At 37.9% G+C, this 12934-nt stretch overlaps 1 protein-coding gene across 1 annotated transcript; it reads right to left on the bottom strand.

Moving 5' to 3' along the window:
* Positions 1 to 2663: 2663 nt before the first annotated feature.
* Positions 2664 to 4829, bottom strand: LOC118754419 (alpha-1,2-mannosyltransferase ALG9-like). The gene is given in 5 exon segments (XM_036489293.1): positions 2664 to 3066; positions 3068 to 3562; positions 3618 to 4095; positions 4147 to 4515; positions 4567 to 4829. Coding segments are annotated over 5 exon segments (1833 nt in total). The 5' UTR covers positions 4683 to 4829; the 3' UTR covers positions 2664 to 2691.
* Positions 4830 to 12934: the final 8105 nt, after the last annotated feature.

Below are 12934 nucleotides of genomic sequence, written 5' to 3' on the forward strand. Positions count from 1 at the left end.
TGCGAAGTTTAAAAAAAGAGAGGAACTTTATTTTTCGGTAAAAAAAAATTTACCAACGCAGAATGGGCCTAATAATGTACGATTTTGTGTTTGAAGCTTTTGATGATAGTAAACAAAATTTATATTACCAACGCAGAATAGGTCTGTATGTACGAGTATACACTCACTTATACATGCTTCAGAGCCTTGCAATCATCAATAATGCAAAAATTAAATTTTTTTAATTCTTATACATATTGCTCGACGTATCTAGAGTCAACTGTAAACAAATCGTATTCGCTCGGTTACAAAAATGTTTAAATTTGTGGCCGAAGCTGGTGAAGGCAACCATGTTGCCAAATTACATTTGTTGTAAAACCACTTATGTATGTGATTTTAAAAGTTTTGAGTTTACATCAAAATTTCAGGGGCCATTTGTGCAAAAAATGTATGCTTATTTTGTTTTTTACTAAAATAAAATCTTAAACAACTAATTAATAATTTAAAAGTTGGAAGGAGCACTGCGATTTAGAAGCTTAGAGAAAAAATGTCTTAACTCGAGATAAGTTATTTTTGCAAATGTTGCGGGGAGATGTATGGCTATTGAATTTATGAATGAATGAGTTTGACCTTGAAGAATATGCGCATGCGTTTATGAATGAAATTGTTATTGTTGTATTTTAGTCGCATATGCGTATATGTACATACGTTTTTTGCATGAATGTAGATATGTTTGGGGGAAATGGATGAGTATATTTGATTAAATTGATATAAATTACTTATTGATTATAAATATACATTGAGTTGTTATAAAAAAGGTAATTGCATTCATAATTACAACTTTAAAACTTCCATATTAAACACGAAGTTTGTAAAGGTCCTGTATAGCGCAGGCCCTTTATTTACTTACATTTGTTTAAAATATAAATAAATAAACTATGCACATGCGCATGCAAATTGCTAAATGTCTTCGGCAAATAAACAAAAAGAGTTGCGGCCATGTTTTTTGTCATTTCATTTCTTTATTTCTTTAATCGAACACTTTTTCTCAACGTTCTTTGTCGCCGCGAAATCAAATGTGCGGCGAATTCATTTACGAATCTTGATGTCAAAACGGACGCGAATTCCTCTTGCAAACCTTCCAACCTCACTCGCCACACTTGTTCTATCATGGCGTCTGGGAATGGAATTGATGACTTGTGCTCAAAAGTAAACGGTTACCTCTCCGAACTTTATCGCTTCTTCACTGCAAGGAGCCTAGCCCTATCCCCTGCGAAATCCTCGGCAACCCTTTTCACCACCTGGACGAAGGAGGTCAGACTGCCACTGGGTATTCACGTCGATGACGTAACAATACCGACGGTGAATAACCCGAAAATCCTCGGAGTTACCTTCGACAGTCTGCTCTCCTTCTCGGCGCATACAGCCGCAATTGTCAACAAAGTACAGAGCCGCAACAATGTCCTCAAGTCTCTGACCGGCAGCACTTGGGGCAAAGATAAAGAAACGTTGTTGGCAACATACAAGGCAATCGGCCGGCCGGTTCTGAACTACGCAGCGCCCGTATGGTCGCCGGGGACTAGCAGGACGCAGTGGATGAAGCTGCAGACCTGCCAAAACACGGCATTACGTGCCGCGACAGGAGGCATCTTTACGAACTGACAGACGAAGTCCAGAGGTATATTAAACAACGTCTGGACCCGACAACCTACCGACAGGCCCTCAACGGCATTTACAGGTAATCAGTCTCAAGTTATATAGACTCCCGCCCGGTGAATGCCGTTCTAGGCACACAACCACCGGACGTGGACGGGACAGAACTTTGTCTGCCTCGGGAGACCCGACCAACAATAGCCCAACTTCGCTCTGGCTATTGCAGCAGGCTCAACAGCTACCTGAGTAGAATCAACGAGGATGTGCCCAACCAATGCCCGGCATGTGGAGAGTCGCCACATGACTCCCGGCACCTCTTCACATGCCCCGTGAATCCCACTCAGCTAACGCACCTGTCCCTATGGACAGCCCCTGTGGAAGTCGCACACTTCCTGGGCCTCCCCTTAGCTGAAATAGACGACAACGATGATGGATGAACCGTCCCGAACGGGGCTCAGTAGCCGCTACAACAACAACAACAACAACCCAGAGTAGTTTTGGGGCCATCAGCGAAGATTCGACAATGTGCGAGTCCGGCCTCATTGATGGAATTAAACTAGCATTCAGTCTCAGGGAACTCAACAGTATTGAATCTCAGTTTTATACCAACATCCGGTTCTTTTTAGTCTGCAGGTGGCCTTTAAGGCTTCCCCACGTAAGATAACACAAAGTCATGATAAGTTCAGCAGTGCGTCAAGAGCACTATACACCACTCAGAAAAAAAATCAAGTTAAATAAAGAGGCTATCAAGCAACCTTTTTGGTTCTTTACTGTCGAAACCATATAAATTTTCGTGGACGCCCACTTACAACTCATGGTCCCAAATGTTTTTTTCACGCCAACGTAGACCCCCGTCGAGTCTCCCGTGGACACCTGGACACCTGGACCACTTTGGAAATCACTGACCAAAAAGAAGCAGCGATTTCCATTCTCAAGTTACATACCTGATGACAGTACGAATGGGAATTACTTTAAACTTACATTCTTAAAGTAACCTGATGACAGTACGAATGGAAATTTTAATAGCGAGGTTTTAGTTTTTTAAACTATAATTTTATTTTAACTTAATTTTATTTTCCGCTTTAATAAATAAAAACTTCCGTATGAAGTATAATTATCAGTTAGAAATGGTATATAGAAAGCTCTAAAGAGCTTATGTGATTTATGTGGGATGAGAAATGGCAAAGTTTTCGACGGGATCCAATCTTTGGTGAATTTGGTGTAATTGGGTTCTAGGTCTGTATATTTGCCTTCATCGAAATATATCAAAAAATCACAGTCATTGTAAACAAAATAAGCGCTTTCATTTTCTTGGTTTATATCATTGAAATATGGATGCACTACTTGAGTAGCATTTTCTCCATCGGCATAATAAAAAGGTAGCATGCCTCGAAACTCTGATTTCAAAAAGCGTAAACGAAAATTATTTGTAGGCAAAAAAAAAACTACCAGGATAACGATACCAATCTTTCCCAATACATACGTTATATATTCGATCGTCCTTATATTGTTGCGACGCTTTAAATTGGTTCAGTTCCATGAAGACATCCATAGGGGCGTGATAGTTTCGGTAAAGAGAGAATACTCTTGACAAACCCAACAGTGTGCTTACAAGCATAACGAAAACGGCTATGAACATAGTGTGATCCAAATAGTGGGAGCCTGCCATAGTTTTACTGTTAACCACAGACTTCAGTCTAAAAAAAATGCGTTGAATTACATCGACAGTGATAGCTCCACACAGTGATATTAGCGGATAAATGGGGAAAAGAAAGCGTTCCTCCTTGTGGGGTTGTGGAAAGAAAACTAACAGCCAGAGGTAAAGAGGCGCTAATGATAAATATCGTGGAAAATTAAGCGTTGATTTGGATTTCGCAGGCACTAGAAAGTGATCAATCACCAACATAACCGGTGTAATTAGAGAAAGCAGCTAAAATATAAAGGTTATAAGTAAACTAAATTTTATTTAACAGAAATTAACTCACCCAAATGACATTAAAGTTCAAAAACCCATTAAATAAGTAATACTTCAATGGTTCGGTGCCAAATATATTCGGTCCATGACTAGTAAAAACGTTATATATTACTAGATTCAAAGGTGCGATCACTAATTTGCCGAAATAGGTGCTGTCGATTGCAACCATCGGTAAACCAATTGTTATTGCAGAAATAGACGCCCACGTTATAAACGTTTTCCACATTCTTTTATGTAATAGCATATCCAAAGCGACTGGAACTCCCAATAATCCTGCAAATGGCCAGCCAAGGATGGCTGAAATAGCTACAAAAAATATCGCTAGGCTGTACTTCAGTTGCCACCATGCAGCTATGGCAGCACATCCAAAGTACATTGAGAAAGAAGACGGTAATAAAGCGGTGCTTGATACAAACATGCCTACACTAAATAGTTGAAAAATTAACCACAGTCGTCCTATATGTATTCCAAACTCTTGGCAGATTGACCTATAATATTCAGAAATTAAAGAAAATACTTAAAAAAAAAATTATGCTTACTTATACATAAAACGTTCCATAACTGCACACCCAAATCCTAAAATACATCGTATCATGTAAAATATTAAAAAAGGGCTTGGATTGAAAAGCTTTTGGTATATCCATCCGGGCACCCCTTGTAATAAGAGATATGTATACGATCGAAGTGCAAATTGTGGGCTATATTCCCAAGTTTGCATACCGTGTCCATTAATGATATAATGAAGTGGCTCCCAATAGTTGAAAGTTTCGTCGCAATCAGATATATATGCCCATATAGCACTGCATAACCGTGCACTAACAAATGTCTTAAATGCTGTTTCTACGCTTGGGACAATTGTTGATTTTGTATTTTTTGCCGCAGTATAAGATATTTTCGTTCCATTCGAACTATGAATGATAAATTTTGAAAAACGTTTAACCTCTGAAAACAATTTGAACCTCTTCTTGCAATCCTTTTTTTGGCTATCAAGCTTCCTAGGTGGCTTCTTGGTGAGACCGACTCCATTGTCCGATTTATTTGCATTATATCGCTGACGTGCGGCCGGAGGAGCCATATTTAAGACTATATGCAAGGGCTATCAAACTATCGACGATACTACCGATAGTCTGACCACTTGAATTAACTATCGATAGTTTTAGGACTATCGCCACTATCGTTTCATTGGTAGGTTTCACACTGGTACATTTCTAGCACCAGAACAACTCTGGTTGTTTAGCAAGGGTCCCTGCCAGCCACGGCTCACCACTTTCCCCTGAAAATCAAACGATTTACAAACACATTCACAACTTTTTAGTCATCTCATACACACTTACAAATTTTTTGTTCGAACTGTCAAAAAAGTTTCCCTTTGTTAGAGCTACATATCCGATAAGAATACGTACTCTAATAAGAATTCTATGCGTTAGAGCGAGCAAGTTAGAATCATCGGAGTTTTGATGGCAGTATACATACTGTGAAGAAATGTCACTTTGCGAAAATTTTGAAGGTAAGGATACGTATTTAAAAACTTTATTTAATTATAATGTAATTTCTTCTTTTAGATTGCAAAACAGCAGCGACTTAGTCACATTCTTAAGGTATGTATTGAGACTTTTTATTTGTTTATAAATTTGAATTGATATTTTTGTTTGTTTACAGGTTTGGGATTCACCATCAGCACCTTCAACGCTTGCATCTTCCATCGCCAGGAGCACCATTAAAACCTTCTGCCCTCAGCTTCTTCATCGCCAGGAGTACCACCAGTACCTTCTATGCTCAGCTCCTTCATCGCGAGGAGCACCATGGGTACCTTCCGCCCTCAGCACCTTCAACGCCAGGAGCACCTTCAAAGTGTAGGTCCAACTTGTCAAATTTTGCAAAGTTGTAAGAAAACTTAATTTTTCTGAACCACCATAAATGATTTGCAACTCTTAATATATATCAAAAGAAAGGTAAACCGATTACCTTTCTTTTGATTATAACACCGTTAAAATCGTTTTACGTTTTCATAAAAACCTTGCAACTTTTGTAAACAGCTATATATAAGCAGTGAAAAAGTGGTAAAATTTTGCAAAGTTGTAACGAAACTGAATTTTTGTGCACCATTACAAATGATTTTCCACTGTTAATATATATTAAAATAAATGTAAATCGATTACTTTTCTTTTGATTATAATATTGGTAAAATCGCTTTACGTTTTCATAAAAACTTTGCAACTTTTGTAACCAGCTATATATAAGCAGTGAAAAAGTGGTAAAATTTTGCAAAGTTGTAATGAAACTGAATTTTTGTGCACCATCACAAATGATTTGTAACTGTCCATATCTATTAAAACATAGGTAAATCGATTACCTTTCTTTTGATTACAATATTGTTAAAATCGGTTAACTATTTTATAGAAATTTTGCAACTTTTGAAAACATTATATGTAAGAAGTGAAAAAGTGGTCACATTTTGCAAAGTTCTAACAAAACTGAATCTTTGTGAACCAGTACAAATGATTTTCAACTGTCAATATATATTAAAAGAAAGGTAAATCGATTACCTTTCTTTTGATTATAATACTGATAAAATCGCTTAACTTTTTATTAAAATGTTGCAACTTTTGAAAACAGCTAAATGCAAAGGAGTAGTAGTAATAATAAGCAATTAAGCAACCACATATGTATGTAAAAATATTTTTATTATTAATGTTAATTGTAATTTTTATTCATAATATTTATTACTAACTATTTATATTAGGTTAGCAATGTATTTTGAAAAATAACCCACGGTTTCACCAGATTTTTCACCAATTGGCAGGGGTGGCAGTGCGGCAAGGTAAAGTTTCTCAAAAAGTTGTTCCAGCTTCTACCCCGCATTAAAGTGACAGTTCTGCCACAGCGCACTAACACATGCGCAACTACGAACATGCCGCTACGCAACTTTCAAGCACAAAAGTTACAAACACATGCAAACGTCCTGTACGTATGCACATTTTGTTCTGCTAGTTTTCATCCAGTGTGAAACCGTGAGAATAATTGTTCTGTCATTCTAATGTGAAATAGCCCATTGATACGTCTTCTCTTTCCTAGCGCTTTTGACATTTTCACGTATTGGTTCAAAGTGAACATTATTATAGCATTATTTCATGAACGAACGAATAAAGATCACCCAGGACGGTGTGCGAGAAAAATAATTTTTTTCCAGTGCCCAAATTTTTTTCGCCGCCATGGGAATGAAACGGAATGAAACCTTGTGTGTGCATGAAACAACCGATTAAAAAATGCCGTTATTAACTATTATTTTTTTTTTTCTTAGATACAATTACAAATACACGGTTGCCGTGCTGGGTGATCTGTTTAGTTGGTTCATGGCAAGCGTCATTTTTTTTAAGCATGGAAATAGCGGAGGTTTCATTGCTGTCTTATGAACATGTCAGACGTGGCAAAGCAGTATATTTCAAAAGACTATCAAATTGGGAAATTTCAGAAAGCAGTTACATAAACAGCGGCACCTTGAATGTAAAGTGACGTTCGAAAGACACTTTCGTATTCCAAAAGGCGAATTGAAGGGAAAATTTCTGAAATCGCCAAGATCGCGTAAGAACAAGAGCGTGAAAAAAGTCGATTTTTTGAGCGGGTTCTACGCCATCTTGTTTCAGTGGAAAACGAGCGAAAAGTAAACAAAGCAAAGAAAACAACGAAAACCAAAATTAGCCAAAATTATTGTCAGCCCATTTTAAACGCACAATTTAGGTAAAATGATCCAACAAAATGCTTTAAAATGTGTTGTCATGTTGAATTTACTCTTCTTTACTTGAATAAAAGTGTAAAATAGTGGTGCTTGTGATGTAAACAAACGCTCAGCTGACGAACCCGCTTTCGCAATTTTTTTCTCAAACCCAGTTACAAATACAACGTCGTGTTCTTACGTGATCTTGTATTTTTGGTTCATAATTATTACATATATGGCACTACTCAAGAATGATAGAATACAAGATTGCGCCGTCCTGGGCGTTGACATTTGTGTACCACAAGTAAACAAAGAATAAAGCGAAAAGAAGAACGAGTTGAAACTGCCAAAGCAGTTCACTTTACAGCGAAAAACGCGTTTTAATTTTGCTAAATGCGAAAATATTGCATTTTTCACCTAATCTATTAGAGAACAGTGAACATTTTAGTGCACTCCATTGCTTTGCAATTGAGGCTGCTTCAGCAAACGTTTTAGTACACTCCATTGCTTTGCAATTAAGGCTGCTGCAGAAAACTGCAGCAGCATCTTTGCGGGATTGATTAGTTAACTTGCTAATAGAGGCTGCGTGGAGCAGAAACAGAATCATTGTGAGGAAATGCTGGTAATATAATAATAGAGAAACATTTCGGGAACGGCTTTGCCGTGCCCTATGTACACATAATGCAGCGATTCGTCCCAGCGCTACACTTGCATCTACGCTTCTTGCATCTTGACGGCTGTCGCAATTTAACACACATCACTTCATTGTATTAGCTTTTACGCAGTCTTCAACTCAAAAATCACTCACAAATTGCAAATTAACACAATTTAAACTGATTTTTCACTTATAATTCAAATTTCTCTTCCGCCCGGCCCCCTGCTGTACGTGCTGCAAAAGGGGGTGCTGCCTTGTGCTGGTGGTTGGTGCCGCCGCGGGGGAGGGATGCGACGGGACAGCACAGCAGGGGCCCACATAGTCACTCGTTTAATCTCGCGAGTTGCGAAGTCCTGAGCACGCCCTAAAGTGGCACCAGCCGAGGCAAGAGTTGCACTTGACTGATGTCACGTTACGGTATATTCTGGACTGATAAACAGAGCAGATTGTCGGAGGGACTAGGAGTTGCCGGCGGCCGTGTGTGGGTGCTGTTGTGTTTGTTTGTGTGTCTATTGTTGTGTTGTGTTGGGGTGTGGGTGTGTTGATTGTATGCTGCCCAGGCGGGTGGTGGTATGCCGTGGAGGCGGTCCGGTTTGCACAGCTGGGGCCACGAACGACGTTGTCCATTGCCGGTGCGTACGTAGGCCCGAGCAGTTACGGAGGTGACTCCACCCGTCACAGGCATTGCACTTGACCAAGGTGGAGCTTGTATGCAGTCGTCTTTGGCATACGCAGCAGGTGTTGATTTCTGGCCCTGGGTTTGACTCTATACCAGCCCTTAGCAGAAGGGTACGGAGAAGATGTAGCCCTAGAATCGAGCAACGTTTGATGGATTTGGCCGACTTAAACGGGGTTGGATCGCCGAAACAACAGCCCTTGGTCGGGTAAAACCCGAGTCATTCCGGTACGTAGAACCGGCTGTCGCTCTGCCTTCGCGTCCCGATGCTTAAACCCTTTCAAAACAAATTGAAAAAATTGTAACTAACATTGGAAATTTTAAAATAAATGTGGAATGCATTATCTGTAATTTATACGTACAAAATCAAAATATTTTCTTCAGTCAGAAGCGTTCAGCACAAAAATTGTGCAAATACTGACGCGATAAATATTGAACATGTAGCATTCGTGCGCGATCCATCAATCCATCAATATGGATCGCGATCCAAATATCGTGATAATTACTGACCGTGTGACAGGGCCCTATGGAATCCCGATACCACGGCAAATTTGGCATCGGCCATTTTTCCTTTACTGTCACTACGTTTATGCGGCAGAACGCATGAATTCTTATGGGCTGTTTTTGCTTACACGTAAAAGCACATTTGGCGCATTTAGCTCTAAATGCCACTCTAAACGTACATTTATCCATACAAAATTCGTCATCTAAATGCAACTCAATTTTTGCATTAAGAATCTAAATGCTAAAAGCAACCCTGTGATCTTCCAAAATTTCCTCGATTCGAACATGGTTTTATGAGAAGAAGTGGCAACATTCCTTTTCTTGTATACAGTGCGTTGCAGTGATCGCCGATCGAGATTTCATTTATTATTTTACATTATTTGGATAGAGAAAAGTTACGCAAATTTAACATCGATGTGATGCTGATAGAAACCTGGATCAATTTGTGATCAACTCTGGTTGTTTAGTTTCCTAATTAAGTGAGGAAATTTTAATTGACAGCACCGACAAATGAATATATACAGAAACAAATATTCGGTTATACTATGTTCTGACCGACAACGAAAACACTTTGAAAACGGGTTTTCGGATTGTGGGCTGAAGGCTGTTCACATCGGCTGTTAGCGTTTTCGTTGACATTTCTTACATCTTTTTATTACAGTTTTGCTACACAAAAACAGAACCAAAATACTTTTCCTTCTATTTATTTTCATTTACAACCTCTTCCTTTCATTCTTAAGCAGTGTTTGCATTATTCAACTTTGCGTTCAACAATTGCGTTCAACTCAACGCAGGGTTGCACGAAAAAAAAGTTGAATGGCTAAATGTTGGCTGGCGACCTACTTTGTTGAAAGCGATTAGTTGAAAGGCCATTCAACCAAAAGTTGAATGCAAAGTTGAACAATGCAAACACCTTTTTATGGCGAATATTTTGATATTTTCTCATATTTTGATATTTTTAGCCATTCAACTTTTTTTCGTGCAACCCTGCGCTGAGTTGAACGCAAAGTTGAACAATGCAAACACACTTTTAGGCCAACCAAAGAACGTAAATCTATAAAGGCCCGTCCACATAGAACTTTGGCGTTGCGTTGGCGTTGGCGTCGCTTCAACAGCTGACTATGAATACATGAATTCAAATGCAGCCGTCCACATAGCCAAAATTCGACAACGCTCACGCCAACACAAAGCAAAAAGATGGCCAACTCTCAACTTTTCGCGTGCGTCGCTCGTCAGCTGTTGCGAATAAATAAAATTATGTGAAATATTTTTCCTTTTTAATCAAGTGCGGGCAAGAAATATCGTTTTTAATGCAATTATTGATATGAAATATTAATTTATCTGTCGTTAATATGTTAATTTAGTGGCCCAAGGATTCGCTGCCAAGCGTTCATTGTAGCAAGCATACTTTTAACGTGCGTTCTGTCAAACCAACGCCAACGCCAAAGCCAACGCGAAAGTTCTATGTGGACCGGCCTTAAGAGCAGACAACACGTTATAATTGTAGCGAGTGTGAACATCAGGAGGGTAAAAGAGAAAGCACGCTCCTGATGTTCCCACTCGTTACAATTATAACGTGTTGTCTCTCCTTATAGATTTACGTTCGTTGGGCCAACCAATTAACAATGGCCCGTAGTCATAGTCAAAATAAAGTCGACTTTAAAGTTAGTTGCAGCTTTTTTGACAGATATCCCATTGAAAATTATGTCAAAAAGCTGCAACTAACTTTAAAGTCGACTTTATTTTGACTATGACTACGGGCCAATAAATCCGAAATGGCGTATTAAAGATGATAAAATATGACTTCCACTTCGATAAATAATCGAAAAAAACTAGTGAAGACACCGATTGGACTGAGTGGAACATGAGTTTCTAGTAGTTTTCAACGAAAACTGGTTTTCGTTTGACAGATTTTACATGGAAGAAAACACAAGTTTTAGGTCGAAAACCAGTTTTATCAACGAAAACCAGAGACTGAAAATAAAAGTTATTTTAAAATTTTTGATATCAAAAAGGCATAGTGATAAAATTATGCTATAGCTTTTTCAAAGGTACCATTAGACTCGTCTCTCATTGTAGATTCTGATTCCTCCATGACTTTTAAAAATATGATTTTTATCATTTTGAGCAAATAATACCGATTATTTCTGCTTTTTATTTTTTTAAGGCAAAAATAAAAGTTAAAATTTGCCTTTTATCTTTTTGAGCAGAAAATAATCGGTAATTCTTGACTTTTATTTTTTCAGGCAGAAATAAAAGTCAAAGTTAAAAATCAAGTATTCCAGAGTTGTGTATATTCGAATGTGATAGTTTTGAAGCTCCTACATGGATTTTAATAACCCCTAATACCCAAATACCGGAGTTAGTTCCAATCTATATGTATACATATACATATGTACATACATACAATACATGAAGGCATTTTTTGTTAACGACATCAGATCTGCACCGATTACTCGATTTGCAAAACTGAGGTGCCGAATTAAAGGGCTTAGCCTCTAGATATACCACAAGGTAGGACTCCTTTGTATAGGGTTGCCACCTTTTTTAAATTATAAAATCTGCACCGTTCGTTGTATTAAAACAAAAGAGATGACAAATGAAAGGGCTGGGCCTGTAGATGTGCAAGAAGGTTTCAGTTTTTTGAATAGAGTTGCCACCTGCTTCTAAAATCATAAGACTTACACCGTTCGTTGTATTAAAACAAAAGCGGTACCAAATGAAAGGGCTGGGCCTGTAGATGTGCAACAAGGGTCAGTTTTTTGAATAGGATTGCCACCTTCTTCTAAAATCATAAGACTTACACCGTTCGTGGAATTTAAAAAAAGATGCCAAAGATGGAATTTAAAAAGATCTGCAAGAAAGAACGTCTTATTTTTTTTTGAAAAGTGTTGCCGCCTAATTAATTTTTTTTTTTGGGGAGATCATCAGATTTACACCGTTCTGTCGAGTCTCCAAATGAAATTTCAGATGAAAAATATTGACCTACAGACCTGCTTTGGTTTTTTTAAAGGGTTGCCGCCTAATTAAAAATGCATTGTTTGAAATATCATATTACTATGCATACATGTTTTTGGAAAAATTTAAATATATATAAATTACATACATATAGAAGTAAGAATTGTTCGAGGGCTGCCACTTAGTTAAAAATTTACATTGAGGAATACGATTTAGAGATGACGTTTTTAAATCGACTAAATCGATCGGTTAATCGATCTCGGCTGTGAGAAAAAGAAGTGGAACCCAAGCGAAACATTCACGCGGGCGTTGACGGCAAGTTACTATATTAGAACTAGGGTGTTCGATGTACCAAATAATAAGAATCGATCTTGAGAGAACGATCTATTTTTCGGCGACCCCTTCTTTATTTTCAATCTGGCATCTCTATTACGAATAGAAATGATCGCACTGTTAAAAAAAATTATTTAAAATCAACGCGGTTTCTGAGCAACTTAAAACTTCCACATTATTACCCTAGAATTTAATGGGCTATTAAATTGTATATTCAAAAAAAGTTTAGCTGAAACTTTTTGCACATGGTTTGAAATGTGGATTTATATGGTGTTTGTTAAACAATGAGCTAGACTTTTATGGAAAAATAATAAACATTAAGTAAACAAAAGAAAAATAACCAAAATTGTTAAAAATGTTGACCACTTAATTAGCTGATCACAAGTGTATGTTTATTTTTTATTATACCCGAGCGCACTTGTGCACAAGGGTATTATATCTTTGTTCACATAACGGTTGTTTGTAACAGGCAAAACGAATCGAGAT

Source organism: Rhagoletis pomonella, unplaced genomic scaffold (assembly GCF_013731165.1).
Source record: "Rhagoletis pomonella isolate Grant_MI unplaced genomic scaffold, Rhpom_1.0 Rhpom_scaffold_03861, whole genome shotgun sequence".
NCBI lineage: Eukaryota > Metazoa > Arthropoda > Insecta > Diptera > Tephritidae > Rhagoletis > Rhagoletis pomonella.